Source organism: Lagopus muta, chromosome 26, assembly GCF_023343835.1.
Source record: "Lagopus muta isolate bLagMut1 chromosome 26, bLagMut1 primary, whole genome shotgun sequence".
NCBI classification, from domain to species: Eukaryota; Metazoa; Chordata; class Aves; order Galliformes; family Phasianidae; genus Lagopus; species Lagopus muta.
The window spans coordinates 3783302-3808204 of record NC_064458.1 but is presented as its reverse complement, the minus strand read 5'-3'; the positions used below and the strand labels follow the sequence as shown (position 1 = coordinate 3808204).

The following is a 24903-nucleotide window of genomic DNA, read 5'->3' as shown; positions in this document are numbered from 1 at the left end:
CAGTCAGAAACAAGGTTGCTGTAACCAAAATAAAGTTAGCTTTGTTGCAAGTAACAAGTTAACCAAAAATACAGAAAAATACAGAACATCAGGATGAAGGCATCATGTACCAGCACAGTTCCAAGAGCAGGCTTTGGTCCCCCTACTGAGCCCCAAACCAAAGGCTGACCCGCACGCAAAGGCACCTATAAAGCTAAACTATTCAATAAGCGGGCAAAAAACTACAGGAAAAAAAAAACTTTTATTGCGCAACCACCAACACAGCGCTGCTCTCCATCTCGCTGCAGGCCGCTCCAAACGCACGCAGCGCCCATCAGCAGCGCGGTGCGGGCCCGGCCGTGCAGCTGGGGCGGCCCACAGAGCTCAGCGCAGCCGCCGTGCCTCGCGTTCCGACTCGAGCAGGGTGAGGACGTCTCCCTCTCGCACCGGTCCCTTCACGTTGCGGATGATGGAGCGGCTCGTGTCGTCCATGAACTCCACGCGCACCTGAGGCGAAGCAAAGCGTCATCGCGGCCCGGCGGTCCCGCGGCCCGGCCCAGCGGCCCGCTCACCTGCGTGCACTGCCCCTGGGAGCCGGTCCGGCCCAGCACCTTGGTGACCTGCGGACACAGAGCGGCGCGTCAGAACCGGGACACGACACCGCCCCGCCCCCCGGAGCCCCTCGCGGCCCCTCGCCCCCACCCTGGCCAGCTTGATGGGCTGCACGCGGCTCGTGTCCATGGCGGCTCTGGCGGCAGGAAGGGGGAGGGGCCTCCCTGCGCCACTTTATATAGCGACAAAGCTCGCGAGAGCCAGTAAATCGCGCGCGATTCAGTAAATCTCACGAGACTTAGCAAACCTCGTGCGTTCCCGCTTCACAGCCTCACCTTGCGCACATCCAAATCTCGCGACATTCAGCATAAACCCCCTCCTTCCCCCCCCAGCTCTATGTCTCCCCAAGTCTCGCGAGACCCAACATGCACCGCGCCCTCCCGCCCCGCCCCTCGCTGCCCTTCACAACAGCCAAGATGGCGACGGCCACCCGGCTCATCCAGCGGCTCCGTAACTTCCTGGCGGGGGTAAGGGCGGCTCCGGCCCGCGGCACCGCGCGTCCTGCTTGCTGCTGGCGAGCTTCGGCGGCCGCGCTGTGGTGGCTTCCGCTTGAGGTTCTCTCGCCTTGCCTTGCAGCGGGACCTCCAGGCCAAGCTAGCGCTGCGCTACACGGAGATCTCCAAGAGGTACCGCTGTATGGGGGGGCGGCGCTGCTCCCTTTTAACCCGGCGGCGCTGAGGCCTTCTGGCAGCAGCCCTTGTGCTGGAGCTCTCACACCTTTGCAGGACGCAGCCGCCGCCCCGGCTCCCGGTGGGCCCCAGCCACAAACTCGCTGACAACTATTACTGCACCCGGGATGGGCGCCGGGAGGCGGGCCCGCCCATCGTGGTCGCCTCGGGGCTGAAAACCCTCGCAGCGGGGGCTGAGGGCAGCAGGTAAGTGGGAGCCCCTCTGCCCAGAGCTGGTGTGAGCCTCGTGGTTTGCACCAAAACGTTGCTTTTCTTACAGCTGTGGATGCCCCATCCCTGCAGGTATTCAAGGCCAGGCTGGATGTGGCTCTGAGCAGCCTGGTTTGGTGGCTGGTGACCCTGCATATAGCAGGGGAGTTGAAGCTGGATCTTTGACATCTGTTTCAACCCAGGCTGTTCTATGATTCTGTGATAACAAGCAGTGCTGGCAGCTTTCATAGCTTAAAAGAATGCTGAAGTGATTGTCTGTGCTTTTCTCTAGTACAGCATCTTCTCTTTTTCTACCCCAGCTCAAGCTCTGCAGTGACAGCAACTGACAAAAAGCCAGTGACGCCGGGGCCGGTGCTTAAGAAGTGGGAAATCTCAAAAGACCAGCCCTACTTGTGAGAAATGAGTGTGATAAATCTGGATGTACAGGTCTTGGTTCATTAAAAAGCAGCACTTTAATGGTAAGCCTGCGGTGGATTTAGCTATGGAGATGTTATACAGAACATATTTGCACGCACAACTAATAAATATATTTAAAGTTGTGATTGTTCTCCCCTTTTGTCTGTTCTGTTGGAGTTACTGAAATTATTCTCTAATGCTGTCTTGGATGTGAAGGTATTTCAAGAGAATAACAGGATGATGTACAAGCTTGGGCTTGGCATGTTTATGAGCTGCTTGTGATGTAAACTCCTGCAAGAGGAGACCCAGAAACACAGCTGGGATATCCCTAATGGACAGAGCTGAACAACACACCTGGCACTGTTACATTCTGGTAAGAGATATCCATTAACTGTGGCACTGCTTAGCTCTCAGTAGCCTCAGAGTCCTGTCTGATGGCCTTAGTATCCATCAGTTCATTCTGCCTTCACACCCATAAAGCTGTGACTTGAATGGTTGGTATAGATTTTGCTCTGGCTCATAGCACACCAAGCACCTTGAGACATTTGGCATGACTGGGAGGAATCCAGCCCTTACCAACACTTCCCAGGACAACTGTTAAGAGCAGAGCAGTCAGTTGGGATAGAGGCCCCTCCAGGCTCACCCTGCCAGCTGCAGGTCCCACAGCCCAGCACCCAGCCCTGTGCTCTTCCAGTGAGTTCCAGTGGTGAGTGATGTCTGTCGGCGATGAGTATTATAGTTTTGCTGGCATATCCCTGTAAGAGTATGAGCTCATTTGCCTACTCTGCTTCCCCAATTTGTCAAATCCGTTATCCATCTGGGCAGCTGTCCACCCCCAGCCCCATAACATAGAATGACAGAATGGCCTGGGTTGCAAAGGACCACAAAGATCATCAGTTCCAACCCCTGCTGTGTGCAGGTCACCAACCAGCAGCCCAGGCTGCCCAGAGCCACATCCAGCCTGGCCTTGAATGCCTGCAGGGATGGGGCATCCACAGCCTCCTTGGGCAACCTGTTCCAGTGCCTCACCACCCTCTGGGTGAAAAACTTCCTCCTAACATCCACATTAAACCTGTCCTGTCTCACTTTAAAACCATTCCCCTTGTCCTATCACCATCCACCCTCACAAACAGCTGTTCCCCCTCCTGTTTATATCACAGAATCACCCGGGTTGGAAGGGACCCCAAGGATCATGCAGTTCCAACCCCCCTGCCTAGCAGGGCCACCAAACATACACATTCAGATCAGGTTGCCCAGGACCCCGTCCAACCTGGCCTTAAACACGTCCAAGGACGGGGCATCCACAACCTCCCTGGGCAGCCCGTTCCAGGGCCTAACCACTCTCCTAGTAAAGAACTTCCCCCTAACATCCAACCTAAATCTTCCCTCCTTCAACTTGGATCCATTTCCCCTCGTCCTGCTGTTGTCAGCCCTTTTGAAGAGTTTACTCCCCTCCTGGGTGTAGGTTCCCTTCAGGTATTGATAGGCTGCAATGAGGTCACCCCGCAGCCTTCTCTTCTCCAGGCTGAACAAGCCCAACTCCCTCAGCCTGTCCTCATAGGGGAGCTGCTCCAGCCCCCTGATCATCTTAGTCGCCCTCCTCTGGACCCTTTCCAAAATCTCAATGTCTTTCTTGTACTGAGGGCTCCACACCTGGACACAGTACTCCAGATGGGGCCTCACAAGAGCCGAGTAGAGCGGGACAATCACCTCCCTGTCCCTGCTGGCCACCCCTCTCCTGATGGAGCCCAGGATCCCATTTGCCTTTCGAGCTGCCAGAGCGCACTGCTGGCTCATGTTCAGTCTTCGTCCATCAGGACCCCCAGGTCCTTCTCTGCCGAGCTGCTCTCAAGGACCACTCCTCCCAGCCTGTACAGGTGCCTGGGGTTCTTCCGGCCCAAATGCAAAACCTTGCACTTTGCCGTGTTGAACCTCATCAGGTTCACCCGAGCCCAGCCCTCCAGCCTGTCGAGGTCCCTCTGAATGGCATCCCTTCCTTCCACCGAATCAACCGCACCACTCAGCTTGGTGTCGTCAGCAAACTTGCTGAGGGTGCACTCAATTCCCTCATCGATGTCATTAATAAAGATGTTAAAGAGCACCGGTCCCAAGACAGACCCTTGGGGGACACCACTTGTTACCGGCCTCCACCTGGACATAGAGCCATTGACCAGCACCCTCTGTCTGCGGCCTTTCAACCAATTGCTTATCCATCGGGTTGTCCACCCATCAAATCCACTTCCCTCCAATTTGGAGATGAGGATATGCTCCCTTCAAGTACTGGAAGGCCCCAATGAGGGCTCCATGGAGCCTTCTCTTCTCCAAGCCAAACAAGTTCAGTTCCCTCAACCTTTCCTCATAGGAGAGCTGCTCCAGCCCTCTGATCATCTTAGAGACCCTCTGGACCCATTCCAAGTGCTCCACGTCCTCCCTGTGCTGGGGGACATCTTCAATACCAATGAATGCCTCCTGGTGCTCACTTTAACTCAGGATAGCAGCCTCAAAGATGCCACATTCTCAGGGGAAAAGGCATTGACTCAAAGCCTTGGCCAGCATCGCATCGCAGTGGGACTGCTGAGTTACTGCAGCCTCACTGATACAACAACCGTGTGATCCCTTTGGAAACTAGTTCACAGTTAGTTGGGGGCATTGATTTTTTGTTTTTTTGGGGGCTGGGCTTTGATCTGTTTGGCGACCCTGAAGTCGAAACAAGATGATCACCGCGGTCCTTTTCAACCCAGGCCGTTCTACGAGCAGCGGGACAAACGCTGCTTAATATCTCCATCGATGACGCTGGCAGTGAGACGCGCCTGAGGGACGGGATGCCGCCCGGCAGAACCTCGCGAGGTGCCGCAGATCCGCACCCCGCACCGCCGGGCGCAGCCGAGCTCACCCATACGAGGCGGCGCGTGGAGCCCGCGGGGCCGCGATGTCCGCCGAGGGGGCCGGGCCTCGCGGAGGAGCCGAGGCCTCCTGAAGGTCGCGGGCCGGCTCGAGGCCGTCTATTGGCCGAGGGGCGGGGCGTCGCGCATGCGCCCTGCCCTCCCGCGGCCCGCTTTATAGACGCGCGGCGGTGGGCCAGGGGTCGGCATGGCGCGGTTGCTGGCGGTGCTGGTCGTGCTGCTGCGCGCGCTCCGCCCGCTCCGCCCGCTCCCCTCCTCTGCGTCCGGCAACGGTGAGTGCGGGCGGCCGCATCTCCCGCCGTCCTCTCTCTCCATTGGATCCCTGCGCACACCCTTCTCTCTCATTGGCCGACGCTGTCCTCGGCTCTCTCGCTTTCATTGGCTGGCGCTGCGTGCGGCTCGCGAGCACCCCGAGAACGGGCGGCGGGGTTCCCCCAGTGACGGGGTTCCCCATCGCGGGGTTCCCCCAATGACGGGATTCCTCTCCGCTCGCCCCGCCCCGCAGGTTCCCTGGTTCGGTGCCCCCCCGAGAAGTTCCACTGTGCGGTTCTGCTCGACCCCCAAACCGACTGCTACCCCCTGGAGTGGCTCTGCGACGGTCATCCCGACTGCGATGATGAACGGGACGAACTGGACTGCGGAGCGATCGGGAGCACAGCCGTGCCCACCGCCGGCGATACGGGTACGGCCGGGCCTTTCTGGGGGGGCTGGCCTTGGTCTCCGGGATGGGCTGGGAGCCCCTCCGCTCAATACTTGCGGTGCGGGGTGAGGCGGGGCACCGGGTTCACGGTGCAGCCTGGGGGGAGTTCCGTATGAACGGGGAGCAGAACGTCGTGCTGAGAGATGCGGAGCCCCGGCACGAACTGCCCGGAGCGGCAGGGCGGTCTGCTTCTCCGGGGATCCCCAAATACCTCCGGGATGCTTTGCTGTGCACCTGCTGCAAGGAGCTGCCGTGGCTGGGGCACCTCCAGCAGTTCCTGCGGTTCAGTATCTCCTCCCAGCAATGCCCCACAGCTGCCATAAAGCCCAGGGTGCAGTGGAACAGCTTTGCAGTGTTGTTATAAAGATAAGAGCTGTGGCTGACTGGCAGAGCCTTCCCTCTGTGTTTTCAGCCCTTTTGAAGCAGCCTCATCCATCACACCTCGCCCTGGGCTGTGCTCACGTAGCTGAGCAGAGGAAATGCTGAGCAGCCCCACCTCCTGTGCAGCATTCAGGCGCCACAGGGCTTCCTCAGGAAGAGCTCTGAAGGGTCTGCTTCCCTGCCTGCTGTGCTGGCTGCCCTTGGTCATCACAGAATGGCCTGAGTTGGAAAGGACCCCAAGGGTCGTGAATCTCCAACCCCCGCCACACGCAGAGCCACCAACCTCCCCATTTCACAGCAGCCCAGGCTGCCCAGGGCCCCATCCAACCCGGCCTTGAACACCTCCAGGGGTGGACGGGGCATCACAGCCTCTCCGGGCAGCTGTTCCAGCACCTCACCACTCTCATAGGAAAGAACTTGTCCTTGGGCTTTGTGCTCCCTGGCCCTATGGGCAGAATGGGTGCAGCCATCTTGCTTCAGGAGCCACTTTTAATCAAGCTTTCCTGCTTGCTTGGTTTGCTCATTGGCTTTTTCTCCTCCTACCCTAACAGTTCTCCCAGCCTAAGAGAGGTGAGGAAAGTTTCCCAGCTCCCAACTGCTGGCATGGGCTAATGATAGTAACAGCGTGTAAGGCTTTGCTTCAGCTGATACAGTCCTGCTGGCACTCCTGAGTGAGCTGGGCACCTGTTTGGGTTTGGGCTGGAGGCTGCTGTGCACAGTGCTGGGAGCCTGCTGGACTTTTTGCTTTTTTCCATCTCAGAGGCTTCGTCTGTCCCTGCACCCGGGCGTGCTCTGCCATCCAGGAATCACGGCCGCATGTGGATGGTGATCGTTGCAGGTATGTGAGACTCAGAGCACAAATGTGGGCAGGTTTCCCCATTGCAAGAGGTGCCTACGTGACTGGTGTGGTAAGAGACTGGGTCCCTGTGTCCCCTGTCTCAGCTGGAGGAAGGAGCTGATGCTGCCCTTCTGCATATGCACAAATGCAAAGTCCCACCTGTTCCCCCCTCACTTGTAATCCACTCCTATGTATGTGAAATGCACCTTTTGGCAATAAGGGTAAGGACTGTGACTCACTGGTGTGCACCCACCACACAAATATTGTTGGGTTGGAAACTATACTGGAGCTGAGGGTGATGATCTGGATTTTCTTTCCCCCCTCCAATCCAATCTCTTTTTCGCTCTCCTTATCTCTTTTCTCTCTTCTTCTCTCACTTTTCAAGCTAAATTAGGATGTAACACAGTGCATATCATCACACCTAATCACCAGTAATGTACGGATACGTAAATATCTTCATCCCTGCAGGCGTTCAGGGCCAGGCTGGATGTGGCTCTGGGCAGCCTGGTCTGCTGGTTGGTGACCCTGCACACAGCAGGGGGTTGGACCTGGATGAGCACTGTGGTCCTTTTCAACCCAGGCCATTCCATGATTCTATGAAATATATATCTGCGTTTTGTGCTTGGTATTATAGTGTAATACAAATCAACATTTGTTTGGCAGGGTTTCACCTTAATTAGCCTGAGGGAGTGTCAAAACCTCAGAGATCCTCCCCTAAGGCGCCCCGCTCCATGCAGTCTGGCACTAACACTGCCATGCTCTTTGTCCATTATTCTTTAGGCTGCTGGTCTCTCATTAATGCTATCGAGCAGCAGTGCCTGGTGCAGATATCCAGGCACAGTGAGTGGTTCTCTGCTTATGCACTCTTCTCTTTAGTGCTCCTGAGCTGCCTGGTAGCTGTGGGTGGTATCGCTGCATGGGGGAAGTCCAAAGCAAAAAGCAGGTCTGACATCTTCAGTCTCGAAAATGCCTCCAGGGAGCAGTTGGTGCCTGACAAGAGCCAGGCAGACCTGTTCTCCTGACAGGTAAGTTCTTTGCCCCCACGTGAGGGAGCACTGCTTCCTGTCCTGTGTTTCTAGCACTACAGCTTTCCCTAGGGTAGCTTTTCCCAGCTCTCTGTGCTGCTGCTCAGCCACACACCCGCCGTCTCAGTTTGCCCTGAAGCAGCAGAGCTCTTGCTTCCTCACTGTCAGACATGAGAGCTCTTGTTTGGCTGCAGGATCCCTGCATGACCTCCTGTGAGAAGGTGCTGCCTTCTTTTGGTGCTCTTATGTCCTTCCTGTGCTGCTGAGGGCTCTCAGCACTCATGCTAGGGCAGATTTCCTGCTGTGGGTTGATTTCCCAAGCTTACAAACTGAATAAAACTGGATTTCGTGGCAAAAGGGCTGCCAACAACCATGGTCTTGTTTCCTGTAACAGGGATCTTTCTCTGTGAGGTGGTAAGATGGGACTGACCTGCTCTCCCTGCTGCTCACCATGGAAGCTGGCTGAATTTGGACGTGAATCTGATTTGCTGTTGTACTCGGATCTCCCATTGGAAATGAGTCTTAGATGGTAGCACTGTGGGACTTGAAACAGGACAGGACCTTCCCCAGTGCTGTGAAGTCACCCCTCCTGCAGATCACAGAAATTCCCTCTTTTTGCCTGCAAGGATTATTGGTGCTGCTTCTCATCACCGTGGCCTTCAACCTGTAGGTTTAATTCTCCATGAAGGTGCAGTGCCAGGTGCTGCTCTGCCACCCCTCTCAGCAGAGCTCACTGAACCCACACACATCAGCTGTGCGCTCCCTGAGCCTCCTTTTGCTGGAGGTTTTGAGTGTTTGGTGTCTTGCTTTCAGCTTGAAATAACGAGTTCCTTGGGTCAAATGCTGTGAGAGCTCTGCTCTGTGAGCTCTGCTTTGTGGTTGTTTCTGCATGGCTCTGTGCTGTGCTCTGTGTGTAACTGACAGCGTTGGAGTTGTTGTGTCACCCAGCAGCAGCTCAGCACCACGCAGCCCCTCCTTCCCAGCAGGGGAAGAAAAAAAAAAAGAAAAAAAAAAAAAGAAATTAATTTATATATATTTACAAAACAAATGCTGCACGATGAGTTGCTCAGCACCTGCTGGCTGGTGCCCAGCTGGAGCACGGAGTGTTAGCAGCATTCTTTACGTCCTTTATTCCCCAAAGCACAGCACCAGACCAGACACTGAGAAAGCCGCCCTGTCCCAGCTGAAAACAGGACAAGAGATCACTGACCTGTGCCTCTAATTCAGTGCTGATCTCTGTTCCGTGTGCTCCTTGCCAAGGGCTCAGTGAGTGCACAGAAGACAGAGCTGCTCTGTGCTGCTGGGCTGAGCAAAGCTGCCCGTCGGTCCCAGAGCAGGGCATTCTGCTCTTGTTGTAGCATGTAAGTGTGCAGCCGTCACCCACGGAGCAGCTGGGCACGTTGCAGCATCAGTATTTGTTGCACCAAGAGGTTGTGTGCGTGACCTTGCCCCTGTTCTCATGGGGACAAGCAGAGGTGGCTGTTGGGGAAGGATATGGGAGAATAAAGAATGGGAAGCTGGAATGACTTCTGAATTTGCCTGTTTTTTGCATTTCTTTTGTCTCTGTGGGCAGATGGGGACAGCAGGAGCCGGGTCTGAGCTGGAGCAAAGGGGAGTTTTAGGGTGGATGTTAGGAGGAAGTTTTTCACACAGGGTGGTGAGGCACTGGCACAGGTTGCCCAAGGAGGCTGTGGATGCCCCATCCCTGCAGGCATTCAAGGCCAGGCTGGATGTGGCTCTGGGCAGCCTGGGCTGCTGGTTGGCGACCTGCACACAGCAGGGGTTGGAACTGATGAGCGTTGTGCTGCTTTGCAACCCAGGCTGTTCTGTGATTCTGTGACTGCAGTGCGCAATGGCTGAACTGGGGAAAGTGAAATTTGGGGAGCAGGGTGAGCAGAGCAGTGGGTGCAAGGTGTGCAGCTGGTGCTTACAGTGAGCTGCTGCAGCTGAACAGGTGACAAATGGAGCTCTTAGCCTGAGAATACGGTGGAGAAAAAACTGCCTGAGCTTATTCCTTCTGCTTTAGAGCAAATGAAAGGCGTGGGGCGCCCGGCGGAGCAGGGGGTGCTTCAGGTGTCCCAACAGGACTGAGGGAGGGCTGCTGGTGGTGTCGGGGCCATATGGCAGAGGTCAGCTGTCAGCAGCCTGTCCTGGATCATCCTCTTAGCTTGAGCTGCTGAGCTGAGCCGTGCTGTGCTGCTCTGCTGGGCGCTGTGCTCAGCAGCGAGGCTGCAGTGTGAACGTGGGACGGGCAGCTTCTTCCCTCTGCAGGCTTAGGTTGACTTTGCTTACTGACCCCTGAGTGTTTCAGGCTTGAAAGCAAGCCGGTGTTTTGGGTTTCAGACAAAAACTTGGAATGCATCTGTGACAGGGATTTCCCTTCCTCTGTTCTGTGCCAGAAACGTTTCTCTTCTGTTCTCTGGGCTCAATGGCTTCGATTGTTGAGGGCTGGAGCTGCTTTTCAGCCTCGTGGCAGCTTTGTGGGGTTCTGAGGGCTGAGCTGGTGCTGAGTGCTTCCCTCCTCTGGGTGATGGAAGAGATGGGACAGGGGCAGCTGCATTAGTGCTCACGTGCTGAACCAACAGCTGGGGCCAAGAGCTGCATCTGCTGTGGGTTTACAAAGCTGGTACCGACCTCATGCCTCCAGCACCAGGGGTGTCCTGCTGGGCAATGCTGTGACGTGCACCAAGCACACACAAGTAATGAAAACAGAATAAGGGAAAAGTGCAGGGCTGGAATTAGTTCCTTATATAAAGGGTTCGTGCTCCAATCTCATTAGCGTCTTAAGGAGCGGACGCTCAGCTGCCCGCAGCTCCTGCAGTGCAATCTGCTCAGCAATCAGCTTTGGGAACCCAGCAGGTGCCTCCACACAGCCAGGGCCCGTGGGCAGCAGCTCGGGGCAGTGTTCCAGCTGTCGGTGTGTGGGGCAGCACGGCCATGAAGCCACGGCTGCCATCCCACACGCCATAGCTGGGATAGCAATGGGGCAGCTGGGGAGGAGACGCGCGAGTCTGTGTGCCAGCCTGAAGCCTGCGGCACGGCGGGGCAGCCGGACGGCCGAGGAGGAGGAGCTGCACATCCCGTTTGCACAGGACAGCCTGGTGAAGCAATGGCGCTCCATGCAGAACGTGGCAGACAGGAGCCAGGAGGAGGGCAAGGTCCCAGTCCGGAGGAACAAGTACTTCCTCAATATCAATGTGGGTGGCAAGCTGTTCCACATCGCCTGCAGAGTGGTGGCCCGGTACCCCGTCACCAGGCTGGGGAAGCTGGCCACCTGCACCGACCCTACGAAGAAGCTGAAGCTCTGTGATGACTACTGCGTGCAGAGGAACGAGTACTTCTTTGACAGAGACCCTTCCATCTTCCACTACATCTTCCACTTCTACTGCAGCGGGGTGCTGTGGATAATGGACGAGATGTGCCCCAGCAACTTCGTGGAGGAAATCGAGTACTGGGGGATCCACCTGAAGCACTCCCAGCGCTGCTGCCGGATCCTGTTTGAGGAGAAGCAGGACGAGCTCAGCGAGTACCTGAAGATCCAGAAGGAGCTGGAGGCGGAGCTGGAGCCCGTGGACTCGGCAGCGCAGTTTGAGGGCAAATGCTTGGGGAAGTTCCGCAGGACCATCTGGAACCTCATTGAGAACCCGTATTCATCCATCCCGGCCAAGATCATCGCCGTCATGTCCAGCTTCTTTGTGCTCATCTCCATCGTGGGCATGACGCTGAGCACGGTGGAGGAGATGAAGCACAAGACGGGGAAGAAGTGGATGGAGCAGACGGAGATGGTATGCGCCATCTTCTTCACCTCCGAGTACCTCATGCGGCTCATCTCCGCCTCCAGCTTCAAGAACTTCCTGCGGGCGGCGCTCAATGCCATCGACCTGGTGGCCATCCTGCCCTTCTACATCCAGATCCTCTTTGAAAACCTGGACGAAGGAGAGACGCTGTACCACGAGGAGCTGCACAAAGTGGAGAATGTGAGCAAGCTGGGCAAAGTGCTCAAACTCATCAAGCTGATGCGGATCTTCCGCATCCTCAAGCTGGCACGGCACTCCACAGGGCTCCGCGCTTTCGGCTTCACCATGAGGCAGTGCTACCAGCAGGTCTGCTGCCTCTTCCTCTTCATCGCCATGGGGGTCTTCACTTTCTCTGCTCTCATGCACTCGGTGGAGCACGACGTGCCGGGCACCAACTTCACCAGCATCCCCTACGCGTGGTGGTGGGCAGCGGTAAGGAGCGGGCAGAGGGCTGCGGTGTGGCTGTGGGATGGGGTGGAGGCAGCGAGGAGCAGAGCTGAGGATGCCAGCCCTTCCCTTGTCCCACCTCCTTGTGCTCCTTTTCCCAAGCAAACCCACGCTCAAACCTCATCTCCTGCCCAAGCTCTGGGCTGCAGCACCCCCAGTCTGCACGGCTTTGTGTCGGTGCGTCGCCCCGTACTGGAGCTGCAGTGTGGGTGGGTGATGGACGTGCAGAGGGGAGCAGCTCAGGCTGCAGAGCAGCTCGTGGGGCAGCAGCAATGTCACACACACAGCGCTTCATCCTCTCCATTCCTTCTTCAAGGAGGACCACTAAGATGGTCTGGAGCATCTCTCCTATGTTTGGCTTGGAGAGGAGAAGGCTCTGGAGAGACCTCATTGTGGCTTGCCAATACCTGAAGGGAGCTTATAAACAGGGGGGAGAATGGCTGTTTATGAGGGTGGATGGTGATAGGACAAGGGGGGATGGCTTTAAAGTGAGACAGCGGAGGTTTAGGTTGGATATCAGGAGGAATTTCTTCACCCAGAGGTGGTGAGGCACTGGCACAGGTTGCCCAAGGAGGCTGTGGATGCCCCATCCCTGCAGGCATTCAAGGCCAGGCTGGATGTGGCTCTGGGCAGCCTGGGCTGCTGGTTGGTGACCTGCACACAGCAGGGGGTTGGAACTGATGAGCGTTGTGCTGCTTTTCAACCCAGACCATTCTGTGATTCTGTGTTTACCCCCCAGGTCAGCCTCTCCACTGTGGGCTATGGGGACACAGTGCCCGACACGGTGCTGGGCCGGATTGTGGCATTTGGCTGCATCTCCTTCGGCATCATCCTCAATGGCATGCCCATCTCCATCCTCTACAACAAGTTTTCGGACTACTATGCCAAGCTGAAGGCACACGAGAACGAGAGCAGCCTCTCCCTGAAGCTCTCCAGGCGGTTCCATCTGAAGCAGCGCATCCTGCAGAAGCTGTCGCAGTGCTGCTGCCCCGACCCCAGGCATGTGGGGTGCTGAGCTGGGGAGCAGCCCCAGCAGAAAGGTTTAATAAAGCAGCCCCAAACCGTGCTTTGTCTCAGGTTTTGGCACAGCGCAGCAAGCATGGTGACAGCAGGGAGTCAAACATTCCCCCTGTTCACCAGCTCCTGCACGCTGCTGTGCAGGGCCACTAGGATGATCAGGGGCTGGAGCACCTCCCCTGTGAGGACAGGCTGAGGGAGCTGGGCTTGTTCAGCCTGGAGAAAAGAAGGCTGGGGGGTGACCTCATTGCTGCCTTTCAATACCTAAAGGGAGCCTACAGAGAGGAGGGGAATCAACTCTTTGAAGGGGTTGATGTGTGTAGGACGAGGGGAAATGGTTTTAAGTTGAGGGAGGGGAGATTTAGGTCCGACATCAGGGGGAAGTTCTTTACCCAGAGAGTGGTGAGGTGCTGGAACAGCTGACCAGAGAGGTTGTGGATGCCCCATCCTTGGAGGTGTTCAAGGCCAGGTTGGATGGGGCCCTGGGCAGCCTGGTTTAGCATTTAACATGGAGGTTGGTGGCCCTGCATGTGGCAGGGGGTTGGAGATTCATGATCCTTGAGGTCCCTTCCAACCCTGGCCATTCTGTGATTCTGCTGTGTCCAAGCAGGAGCTTTGCTGTTCTCTCAAAGCATGGCACACGTATGGCATCGTGCTCTCACCCCCCTTGTGCTGCTTGGAGAGCAGAGCCAGCGCAGCAGCACCCACTGCATCCATCACCCACCCCACGGGCAGCATCACCACAAAGGGAGCCCCAGTGACAGCAGCACGTTTAATAGTTCCTCTGAGTTCACTTTACAAAACACAGCGCTGTACAGACATTTACAGGACACCGATTTCAGTCATATATTAGTGCTCTCACTATATACATATGGTACAGCCACTACAGGTGGGAAAACCCACACAACCCTGCACACAATCAGCCCTGAGTCCAACCCTGAGCCTTCCCAGCACCAACGGGGTCACAGCTGTGCACCCCTTTGCTTTGTTCTGCAAAAACCCACAGCGGTGCCAAAGAGAGACCCTGCAGAGCTGCTCTGCAATGGGGGGGGAATCTCTGCATCAGTGGCAGCCGCAGCTCCCAGCCACCATGTCATCATACTGCTTGAGGACCACGTTCTCATCGTCATCAAAGTAGAGGAGGTTGATGGAGTAGAGCTTGTCAGGCACGCAGCAGGGGCTGCTGACGCCCTCGCTCAGCTTCAGGGCGTTGATGATGGACTGCACGGTGGCGTGGTTGGTCGGCCTCATGTTCTCACCCAGGGGGAAGGGGCAGGAGCCTCTGCAGTGGTAGGCATTGTAACCCCGGGGGGAGATGATCCACCCAGACCAGCCGATCTCCTCGAAGTCCACGGACAGGGGGTGCCTCTGGCATGGCTGCAGGCGGTCCAGAGAGCGTGTGCTGCGCGGCCCGGTCAGCTTGGCAGGGAAATCCCGAGGCTGTGAGGCTGTCAGAAATAAGAAAACGATTCCATCAGTGATTGCACGAGCCTGGAAGGAGGGAGGAAGCGGAGCGGCGGTGCTGGCCACCCCTCTGCACAGTCAGTGCAGAGCCACCAGGAGGTGACAGCTCTGCAGCTCCATGGTGGTCATCAGTGTGGCCACAGCTCTGAGCACGGCCACGTTCAGGCTAAAGCAGAGCTGAAGCCTGCATGCAGGGACCTGGGCACGGCCCCCTGCTGTGTGGCACCCACCTGGGACCCCGGCCATGGGCAGGGATGCTCCTCGGCGCCCATCATCTGTGAACAGGACCAGCATGGGCTTCTTGCTCTCATGGTGGTCCCCGCTGGATGCGAACTGCACGGCGGGGGCTTCGAGTGTGCTGCCACCCAGGCTGTGGACCGTCACCAGCAAACCTCGGTTGCTGCTCTCATCTTGGGTCCAATCCCGAACCTGGGGAAGCAAACACAGTGTCACCATGGTGGGATGGGGCTGTGGCAGTGTCCCCATGTCCCCAAAATGTGTCACGGTGGACAGCAGCAGTACCAGCATCACAACGGGGTGCCCACCCACACTCCCACCCCTCCCCACAGGCTGCGCACCCCAACCTCAAGTGGGCACTGCAGGCCCAGAACGGGGTGAAATGGGTTAAAAAGGCTCTCGGATGCAAAATGACCATTTTTCTCTCTGTGCCATCCATACACCCGGTGTAAGAGCACTCACAGCCTCCGTGATGGCAAAGACCTCCCAGCCCGAGCCCTGCAGTGAGAGCAGCCTGCTTGCCAGCAGCTTCTGTCCTTTGGGGGAGTCCGGCTCAGCCTTGTCCAGAATTTGGTACACGCTGACCTGGGGATGGAGGCAAAGGGAGGTGAGCAGCCATGGAGTGGGGGGGGGTGGAAGTGGGTATTGGGGGGAGGGTGGGGAAAGGATGGAGACGGGGAGAAAGCGGCGGCGGCAGCACTGCTGGGCACAGCGGGGCACATCCCTGCCCCCATCCGCACCCCATCCCCCCTCACCTGACAGAAATGGTCCTTTTGGGCTCCCCCCCCCCACACCTGGCAGAAGTGATGCCTCCTGGGCCCCTCGGCGGCTCTCGGCCACAGACGGAAGAGGTGCAGCTCCGCCGTCAGGATCTTCTCATTCTTGGCCACGCTGGAGAGGACAAAGAGGAACCGCATCTTCTCACCTTGAGCTGCGGGGAGGGACGGATCGGGAAGTGAAACCAAACGGCCCCATCCCACAACTCCAACCCCCCCCCACCCTTCCCCCCCCCCCCCAGTCCCGCAGGGACCCCCTCCCCTTACTTCTATCCAGGAAGCTGCGCACCGTGTTCCCCTCCAGGACGTCGGGGTTTTTGGTGACGCCGTCGGCGTTGGCCACCGCGTTGAACAGATCCACCATGAACTGCGGCGGCTGTTTGACGTGGGCCGGGGCGGGCGGGGGGTCCTCCATGCCAAAAACTTCCAGCAGCTTTTTGAGAGCCTCGGCCCTGCGGCTTTCCGTGGATGTCGGCCGTGCCAAGGCCAGCAGCAGCAGCACGGCGCCCAGCATGGCTCTGCTGTCCCGGCTTCACTCCCCTCTGCAAACCCGGCGCCGCATTTATAACTCGCTGGAAAGATGGATTGGAGTCAAATATGCACATGGGCGATCAGGAGGGTAAAGAGAGCTAATCGCCGTGCTAACAAGGTGCAAAGATGGGCACCCTGCACCAATTAGCCCCAGTACACAACGGGAGGGGAGGGCTGGCAGCAGCGCTCTGGGGGGACGCGGGTCCGGCTGCGAACCTCGGCGCGGCGGCCCCGCCTGCCTCTGCTCTCCAAAGGAAACCGACTGGATTTTAATGGCAGCACTCATGGGACCAGAGCACCGCAGCCAGGCTGGACCGGGCCGCATCTCCTCCTGTTCCCATGCTCTCGTGGCTGTGGGGTCGGTGCGATGGGATGAGAGCCCATCCCGTGCCCCCCCCCCCCCCTCCCCCCCCTCCGGCAGAGCGAAAGCGGCCGGTGAAGGCAGCCGTTAATGCAGTGCATCCAGAGCTGCATGGCCAGCTGGCATCTGTCATTTACCCCAACCCCACATTCTGATGGTGAAAGGGCCATTAATTATCCAGAATACACAAAGAGGCAACGACAGGCTTGGGTTAATTGGCAGAGGAAACTTCACATCCTCCACATCCTTTCCTTCCCCTTCCCTGCCCGCCAGCAGCAGTACATCCCATAGGACTGGGGCTGCTCCCCCTCCCACCCCAATTCTGCCCATGCTGTGCACAGAGCAGCTGGCCTTGCAGTGCCAGACGCCACACGTGCAGGGCAGCATCCCGGGATGTTGGGGCAGAGCTGCCAATTGCCTGCAATGTTTACCTTACGAGCTGCCAACCATTTTGCAGAGGGCTCATTTCTAACAAGCCCTGCTTAAACCAGCGGCTCTCGTTGACAAAAGTCACCTTCTGCCATTTACATACAGCACAGACAGTCTGGCGGAGGTCTCACAGTGGCCCCACCTGCAGACCCCCCACTCCTGCGCTGCCAGATGGGCCCAGAGCAGCCGTTTCAGTGCAGGGCTGTACATCCCCCCCCATCCCCTGTGCCCCAGCTTTGCTTCATCACCCAAGGGCCGCCTGTCCCTTCCTCTCAGCGCAGCTCAAAGCGCCCATACAGAGCTGGGATTTCTGTCTTTGGGGGGTTGACCTGCACCCCCCTCCCTCCTCAACCAACCAGTGGAGCATCCCTCTCTTGTCCCCATCCCACCCCACAGGCATCAGAGCAGCTCTGATGTCAGGGCAGCATCTCTCAGCATCTCCTTCCCATTCACATCTGCTGCCGTGGGGCCCCATCGTCTCCATTGAGTTACTCTTCAGCCCGCTTCACTGCACGGCTGCACGCAGCCAAAGCAGAGGCTGCTGCCCTCGATCTGCACAGCTGTTATCCCCAAAATCAGCCCAGGAGCTGCAGGGCATCACTGCAGGGCAGCGGGATGGGGCAGCAGGCAGCTGTGCTTACCTAAGCAGGCGGGGATCCGCCGAGGAGCAGCAGCTCCTTCCCACATCAATTTCCTGCAAAGATTTGCAACACAAAGGCACGAAGATCCCCCTCAGCACCTCGCTGGGACACCCCGGGGGACGGCCCCAATCCACAGCCCGGGGCAGGCAGACCCACAGGGAGGAGGTTTTGGGGATGCGGAGTCCAACCATTAAACTGCTTCTCAAATAAATCTCTCTCTGCTCCCTCAATCGGCTTCGGAAAGAAACCCTCAGCCCCCAACGAAGGCTGCTGGCTGCTTTCGGGCACCGATGGAAAAATCCTTGAGAGCCCCAGGCTGCTGCAACGTGGGACGTTTTTACCACCATACCTCGTGGCTGAGGGGCAACAAGGGGCTGCCCTGCCCCCCTGCTGTAGGCAGGGACCAACCTCAGGTATTGCTCCCTCACCCCACAGCTCCCCATGCTGCCATCACCTCCCGTGGGTTTCCAAGCAGCGTGCAGGAAGAGAATGGTAACAACCTTCCCCAGGACCCCCGTTCTCCAGTGCCAGGGCTGAACGTCCAGCTTTGGCAGCAGAAAAGCAGAAGGAAAACGCCTTCAGGGCAGTGGGAAACCCAACCTGGGGGTCGGCGGGCATTTCCCAGCTGGGCCGTTATCACCGAATGAGGCACCATCCACCGACCAGCCTGGGGACAAATGCACCTCCCTGGCACAGCTGTGGGGCACAGGGATTCTGCCAGCCCTGGAAAGCAGCACTTCACACTGCCTGACAGCCTTATGGAGCAGCAATGTGTCCCTGCAGACACGCTGGATTGGATGGATGCCATTCCCTCTGATCTGCAGACTCACAAGGCAGCACCAAAGGGACCCAATTCTGCTTTACCCCAGCAGGTTTTGCTCTGGTTGGGACAATCGAGTTTGAAATTCTCATTTCTAAGTGATTTTGGCACCACCTGTGCTGACATTTTACAGCTGCACAGGGAACTGAAACCAGAGCTGCTCCTGAAGGCCCTTGGTGAACAAATGGATCCATGTCTTCCTTTCAGGACATCACCCCAGTTTTCCTGAGGCAGCTCATGGGCTCGGCCCAAAGGCAAACCCTGACTGATCTGCTGTGGGCAAAGCTGCCCAGCAAAAAAAGCACAGCAGGGAAACACCAGACACAAAACCACGCATCCCTATGAGCCCGAATCAGCACGGAAGGCACGGGGCAGCTCTCCCCACACCATGATGCCTCACGGGGCCACTTGCTGTGCTTTGGGAAGGGCAAGGAGGGCCGCAGCATCCCAGGTTCTTACCTCAGCCCTCCCTGGTCCGGGAGGTGAGAAGCTGAGCATCTCAGTGACGAATGGCGCTGCTGTCACTGGCACACAGCTCCCACTTGCTGCCTGCAGTGGTGGCATCTCCAGCACAGCAGCCACATCTCAGCTCTGCACACACCTCCAGGGATGCTGGAGAGCAAGCAGGTTTGCTCACAGCCCTCCTTCCCACTGCTTTCCAACTAACGAAGCACACGGGAACTCAGCCGCCTCCAAGTCTCATCTCAAAGGGACACAAACCCTCCACCCCCACTGCCTGCATTCAGCGGCTGTTTTACCCACAACTCACATCTGTTCCTCAGCAGCACCAAAACTCAAACCCAGAGAGGTTCTTTGGCAGCAGACAGCGCTCAGAGATCAGCTTCAGCCCCACCTGCCCAGCCCAGCAGATCCACCCCCAGGGGAAGCGTTTTGCCAGGTTCAGCAATGGGAGCAAAGGAGAAGAGCAGCATCAGACATTGCCTTCAAAACCAGGGATTTATTATTATCCAACTGTGATCATTGTGGGCGCAGCCATCACGTCACTGCATGGAAGCTGCACAGCCCCCAAAACAACCCAAGCCTCTGGAGCTCATACATGGTGCCTGGAGGAGAGCTGGGATTCCTCAGACAGAAACCCTGGGGAAATGCTCAGTAAAGCAAAATGCCACAGGAGAGCATCCCTGCCAAAGCACATTGGTGCCATGGAGCAGCACAGCAGCACTCAGGAGCACTCAGGACAGCAACTCAGCAACCGCCTTTAATTGCATTGGTAAAAGAAAAAAACAACAACAAAAAAAAAAGCCCAACGAAAGACATACAAAGAAAAATACATTTCCATTTTAAGAACATATCTATAAACCACCAGATACGTATAAATCATCAGGTTTGTGCCTCGGGATCTGAGCTCTCTGCTCCGTGGTGCCCTGGAAGGCAGGGCTGGGGAGCAGCCTGCACAGCAGCAGCAGAACATGGGGTTCAAAGTCATACAAAATACTTACAGAGAACCAAACCACGTGCTTTAAATAATGAACTTACAACGACTTAAACTTGGTACAAAGTATTACGGTTGCCCATTTCAGTGTCTCAGTGCCAGGAACTACAGCCAACCCTTGGCATCCTGCCTGCCACCCCACACTGGTGCCTGCAGTCCCTTCTGCAGAGAAATCCATTTCTGGCCAACTCAGTCCAAAGTACCTAAAAATGAAAACAAAGATAAACCAACACGGCCTCAGAGACCAGAAAGGAAACAGAAATGCAGCTACAAGAACAACTGCAACTCAGGGTCATAGGGGGAGATGTGGGTCCAGGGGGGGGGCTATATGGGGATGTGGGGCTAAAGGCCCAGATATAGGACTATAGGGGGGAATAGGGGGATATGGGGCTACAGGGGTGCATAGGAGGGATATAAGGGGATAAGGGGCTATAGAGAGCAGTGGGGGGGGGGGGGCACAAGGGGGATATGGAGAGATAGGGATGCTGTGAAAGGGAGTATAGGGGGATACAGGGGCTATGAGTTTTTAGGGGGAGGCTATAGGGAGATGTGCAGCTAGAAGCCCCAGATATAGGCCCAGATAAAGGGACTGTGTGGGGGGGAAATAGGGGAATATGGGGCCATAGGGGCTGTACGAGGAATAGAGGGGGATATGTGGCTACAGGGAACAGCGGGCTATAGGAGGGGTGTGGGGCTAGAAGGTCCAGATATAGGGACTCTGGGGGGGAATAGGGGAATATGGGGCTATAGTAGGGGGGATACAGGGAGGATATAGGGAGATAATGGACTGTGGAGGAGGCTACAGAGGGTTATGGGGGTGGCTATAGGGCTAGAAGGCCCAGATAAAGGGATTACAGGGGGGAAATAGGGGGATATGGGGCTATAGGGAGCAGTAGGGGGGATATGGGGAGGATATAGGGAGATAGTGGACTGTGGGAGGGGGCTACAGAGGGTTATGGGTTTATTGGGGTGGCTATAGGGGGATGTAGGGCTAGAAGGCCCAGATATAGAGACTGTGGGGGGCTGTAGGATTGATAGAGGAGGATATAGGGCTTATGGGAGGAGGGGGGGGGCATAGGGAGATAGCAGGCTGTGGAGGGCCTATAAGGAGGGCTATAGGGGGGTGTGGGGCTAGAAGGCCCAGATAAAGGGACTACAGGGGGGAAATGGGGGATATGGGGCTATAGGGAGCCATGGGGAAGCCATAGGGGGGATATGGGGAGATAGGGGGCTGAGGGGGGGGTTTAGGGGGAAATAAGGGGCTATGGGCTTATAGGAGGGACTATAGGGGGGTGTGGGGCTAGAAGGCCCAGATATAAGCACAGGTACAGAGGTTATGGAGCGACAGGGGGCTGCAGGAGGGCTACAGGAGGATACGGGGCTACAGTTCCTGTGCGAACACACAGCCCTGGGGGGAAACCATTCTGCACTCCTCTCTGCAGAAAGGGATTATAGAAAAAATGCGGGAAGGAACCGAAACTCACCTTCCAAAAAGGCAAACTCATCCACGGCCTCGATGGCATTATCTGCAAAGGGAAAGGACCGAACGCTACAAAACCAGCCCTGCTCTGTGCGCATCCGCAGCACTTAATGACAATAAGGACGAAAAGCAGAGCTGAGCTCTGCATCATTTCTCTTCCCTTCGAAGCCGCCGGGACGGACGGGACCCCCGCACCCCGCACCCCGCACTGTACCCAGGTCCTTCCTCTGCAGGGTTTTCCTCTTGCCCTGCTGGGCGTACACAAAGGCGTCCTTAGCGATGGTTTCCACGAACAGCTCCTGCGGGCACAAAACGCGCAGCGTCGCACGGAGGAACGGAACGGAACGCCGCGCCCCGCACCGCGCCCGGCCCCGCTCCTCACCGCGGCCCGCGCCAGCACGAACACGGCTTCCTGGCTGGCCAGACCGACGTCCGGGTCGGCCTTCACCAGCGCCTTCACGCGGGACAGCGGCAGCCGAGCAGCGCGGCCCGATCCCGCACACGGCACCGCACCGCCCGCATCTTCCACCGCCTCCGCTCCCGCCGCCGCCGCCGCCATCCCGCGCCGCGCACGCGCAGAGCAGCGCAGCGCCGCCGGGCGGAGCTCGCTCACCGCGGTCATTTCCGCACCGCCGAGATCCGCCGCTGGGGGGCGCTGCTCCCGAAACCCGAACGCGGTCCTCCGGGCTCCTCGTGTCCCCAGCGCGGCTCCGCTCCTCTTGCTGTCCCCAAATGCGTCCCTCCATCCTCTCTGTGCCCCAAATCGCAGAACCATAGAACGGCCTGGGCTGAAAAGGATCACAATGATAATCGGTTCCAACGCCCTGCTGTGTGCAGGGCCGCCAACCACAGAACCACAGAATCACAGAATCACAGAATGGCCGGGGTTGGAAGGGACCCCAAGGGTCGTGAATCCACCACACGCAGGGCCACCAACCTCCCCATTTCACAGCAGCCCAGGCTGCCCAGGGCCCCATCCAACCCGGCCTTGAACACCTCCAGGGATGGACGGGGCATCACAGCCTCTCTGGGCAGCTGTTCAGCACCTCACCGCTCTCACAGCACAGAACTTCCCCTGACATCCAACCTCCATCTGCCCTCCCTCCATTCAAACCATTTCCCCTTGTCCTGCTGTCATCTTCCCTTGCACAGAGTTGATTCCCCTCCTGTTTGCAGGCTCCCTTCAGGCACTGCAGGCTGCACTGAGGTCACCCCCAGCCTTCTTTTCTCCATGCTGAACAAGCCCAGCTCCCTCATTCTGTCTTTGTAGGGAGGTGCTGCAGCCCCTGCTCATCTCTGTGGCTCCTCCAGACCCTCTCCAACAGCTCCCTGTCTTTCTTGTGCTGGGGGCTCCAGCCCAGGCTGCCCAGAGCCACATCCAGCCTGGCCTTGAATGCCTGCAGGGTTGGGGCATCCACAGCCTCCTTGGGCAACCTGTGCCAGTGCCTCACCACCCTCTGGCTGAAAAACTTCCTCCTCATATCCAACCTAAACCTCCCCTGTCTCACTTTAAAACCATTCCCTTCTCCTATCACCATCCACCCTCACAAACAGCCGTTCCCCCTCCTGTTTATAAGCTCCCTTCAAGTACTGGAAGACCACAAAGAAGTATCCCCCTCCAACCTCTCTGTGCCCCAAACAGCTCCCCACCCTCCCCGTGTCCCAAACATGGCCCTCCTTTCACTCTGTGCCCCCAAACTCAGCCCTCCATCCACCCAGTACCCCAAATATGGCCCTCCATCCTCCCTGTGCCCCAGATATGGTCCTCCATCCACTCTATGCCCTGAAACCCAGACCTCCATGATCCCTGTGCCCCATACACAGCACAGGTGGAGCCTGGAGGGGGAATAGTAAAATTGCTACCTTGGACTTCAGGGGGGCGGACTTTGAATTGTTCAGGGGACTAATAGGGGGAGTCCCCTGGCATTCAGTCTTAGCGAGTAACGGGGTCCAAGAGAGCTGGTTACTCTTCAAGAAGGAAGTCTTAAGGGCGCAGGAGCAGGCAGTCCCCCTGAGCTGCAAAATGAGCCGGCGGGGAAGAAGACCGGCGTGGATGAATAGGGAGCTATTCCTGAGGCTCCGGGAGAAAAAGAGAATCTACCGCCTGTGGAAAGAGGGACAGGCCACTCAAAATGAATACAGGGAAGTTGTTAGGATGTGTAGAGGTGAAATCAGAAAGGCAAAAGCCCAGCTTGAATTTAACCTAGCCGCTGGGGTGAAAAGGAATAAGAAACTCTTTTATAAATACATTAACAGTAAGAGGAGGACAAAGGAGAATATCCACTCTTTGCTGGATGAGGCTGGGAATGTGACCACTGAGGATAAGGAAAAGGCGGAGGTTCTGAATGCCTTCTTTACGTCTGTCTTTAAAAGTGAGACCAGTTATCCTCAGGATGCCCCTCTCTCTGACCTGGTAATCTCGGCTGGGGAGCACACTAACCCCCCTGTGATTCTGAAAGAAACAGTCAGAGACCTACTGCTCCAGCTGGACTGTCACAAGTCGATGGGGCCAGATGAGATCCACCCGAGAGTGCTGAGGGAGCTGGCGGAGGTGAGAGCCGAGCCGCTTTCCATCATCTGTCAGCGCTCCTTGTTGACTGGTGAGGTCCCAGAAGACTGGAGGCTTGCCAATGTGACTCCATTTATAAGAAAGGTCATAAGGAGGATCTGGGGAACTACAGGCCTGTTAGCCTGACCTCGGTGCCAGGGAAGGTTATGGAGCAGATCGTCTTGAGGGAGATCATGCGGCATGTGCAGGGTGACTGGGGGATCAGGCCTAGCCAGCATGGGTTTATGAAGGGCAGGTCCTGTTTGACCAACCTGATCTCCTTCTATGATCCAGTGACCCATCTGGTGGATGAAGGAAAGGCTGTTGATGTGCTCTACCTAGACTTCAGCAAAGCCTTTGACACTGTCTCCCACAGCATTCTCCTGCAGAAACTGGCAGCCAGAGGCTTGGATGGGTGCACTCTTGGCTGGGTAAGGAGCTGGCTGGAGGGCTGGGCACAGAGAGTGGTGGTGAATGGAGTCAAATCCAGCTGGTGACCGGTCGTGAGTGGTGTTCCGCAGGGGTCAGTGCTGGGGCCTGTCCTCTTCAATATCTTTATTGATCACCTGGATGAGGGCATCGAGTGCACCCTCAGTAAATTCGCAGATGACACCAAATTGGCTGGAAGTGTGGATCTGCCTGGGGGTAGCGAGGCCCTACAGAGGGATCTGGACAGGCTGGAGAGCTGGGCTGGAGCCAATGGGATGAGTTTCAACAAGGCCAAATGCCGGGTCCTGCACTTGGGCTACAACAACCCCAGGCGACGCTGCAGGCTTGGGGCGGTGTGGCTGGAGGACGGCGTAGAGGAAATGGACCTGGGGGTATTGATGGATGCTGGGCTGAACATGAGCCGACAGTGTGCCCAGGTGGCCAAGAAGGCCAATGGCAGCCTGGCTTCATTCATTTCTGGCATCAGAAACAGCGTTGTAAGCAGGAGCAGAGAGGTGATTGTTCCCCTATATTCAGCACTCGTGAGGCCGCACCTTGAGTGCTGTGTCCAGTTTTGGGCCCCTCACTGCAAGAAAGATATTGAGGCCCTGGAACGTGTTCAAAGAAGGGCAACAAAGCTGGTGAGGGGTCTGGAACACAGGGCTGATGAGGAGAGGCTGAAGGAGCTGGGAATGTTCAGCATGGAGAAGAGGAGGCTCAGGGGAGACCTTATTGCTCTC

At 57.1% G+C, this 24903-nt stretch overlaps 6 protein-coding genes across 7 annotated transcripts; 3 read left to right on the top strand and 3 right to left on the bottom strand.

Annotated features, from left to right (window-relative positions):
* Window positions 1–222: 222 nt before the first annotated feature.
* Window positions 223–766, bottom strand: RPS28 (ribosomal protein S28). The gene is made up of 3 exons (XM_048927573.1): window positions 682–766; window positions 552–599; window positions 223–486 (listed from the first exon to the last, which is right to left on the bottom strand). The coding sequence occupies exons 1-3, from the start codon at window positions 718–720 to the stop codon at window positions 364–366; spliced, it is 210 nt and encodes a 69-aa protein (XP_048783530.1). The 5' UTR covers window positions 721–766; the 3' UTR covers window positions 223–363.
* Window positions 767–973: 207 nt separating this feature from the next.
* Window positions 974–2032, top strand: NDUFA7 (NADH:ubiquinone oxidoreductase subunit A7). The gene is made up of 4 exons (XM_048927570.1): window positions 974–1058; window positions 1168–1217; window positions 1317–1466; window positions 1790–2032. Exons 1-4 carry the CDS (start codon window positions 1008–1010, stop codon window positions 1884–1886), a joined length of 348 nt encoding a protein of 115 aa, XP_048783527.1. The 5' UTR covers window positions 974–1007; the 3' UTR covers window positions 1887–2032.
* Window positions 2033–4933: 2901 nt separating this feature from the next.
* Window positions 4934–8590, top strand: CD320 (CD320 molecule). Of its 2 annotated transcripts, XM_048927565.1 has the most exons (5): window positions 4934–5061; window positions 5295–5471; window positions 6631–6708; window positions 7585–7733; window positions 8128–8590. In XM_048927565.1, the coding sequence occupies exons 1-4, from the start codon at window positions 4977–4979 to the stop codon at window positions 7728–7730; spliced, it is 486 nt and encodes a 161-aa protein (XP_048783522.1). In that variant the 5' UTR covers window positions 4934–4976; the 3' UTR covers window positions 7731–7733; window positions 8128–8590. The 2 variants fall into 2 exon arrangements, with proteins under 2 accessions (XP_048783522.1, XP_048783523.1); XM_048927566.1 differs by lacking the exon at window positions 7585–7733.
* A 783-nt stretch (window positions 8591–9373) lies between these two features.
* LOC125684929 (potassium voltage-gated channel subfamily V member 2-like) lies at window positions 9374–13027 on the top strand. The gene is made up of 2 exons (XM_048927522.1): window positions 9374–11962; window positions 12717–13027. Exons 1-2 carry the CDS (start codon window positions 10715–10717, stop codon window positions 12990–12992), a joined length of 1524 nt encoding a protein of 507 aa, XP_048783479.1. The 5' UTR covers window positions 9374–10714; the 3' UTR covers window positions 12993–13027.
* Window positions 13028–13770: 743 nt separating this feature from the next.
* LOC125684943 (bone morphogenetic protein 2-like) lies at window positions 13771–15985 on the bottom strand. The gene is made up of 5 exons (XM_048927557.1): window positions 15739–15985; window positions 15490–15626; window positions 15158–15280; window positions 14689–14887; window positions 13771–14442 (listed from the first exon to the last, which is right to left on the bottom strand). Exons 1-5 carry the CDS (start codon window positions 15983–15985, stop codon window positions 14057–14059), a joined length of 1092 nt encoding a protein of 363 aa, XP_048783514.1. The 3' UTR covers window positions 13771–14056.
* A 3206-nt stretch (window positions 15986–19191) lies between these two features.
* On the bottom strand, window positions 19192–21756 carry POLE4 (DNA polymerase epsilon 4, accessory subunit). The gene is made up of 4 exons (XM_048927572.1): window positions 21569–21756; window positions 21401–21485; window positions 21191–21232; window positions 19192–19909 (listed from the first exon to the last, which is right to left on the bottom strand). Exons 1-4 carry the CDS (start codon window positions 21743–21745, stop codon window positions 19896–19898), a joined length of 318 nt encoding a protein of 105 aa, XP_048783529.1. The 5' UTR covers window positions 21746–21756; the 3' UTR covers window positions 19192–19895.
* Window positions 21757–24903: the final 3147 nt, after the last annotated feature.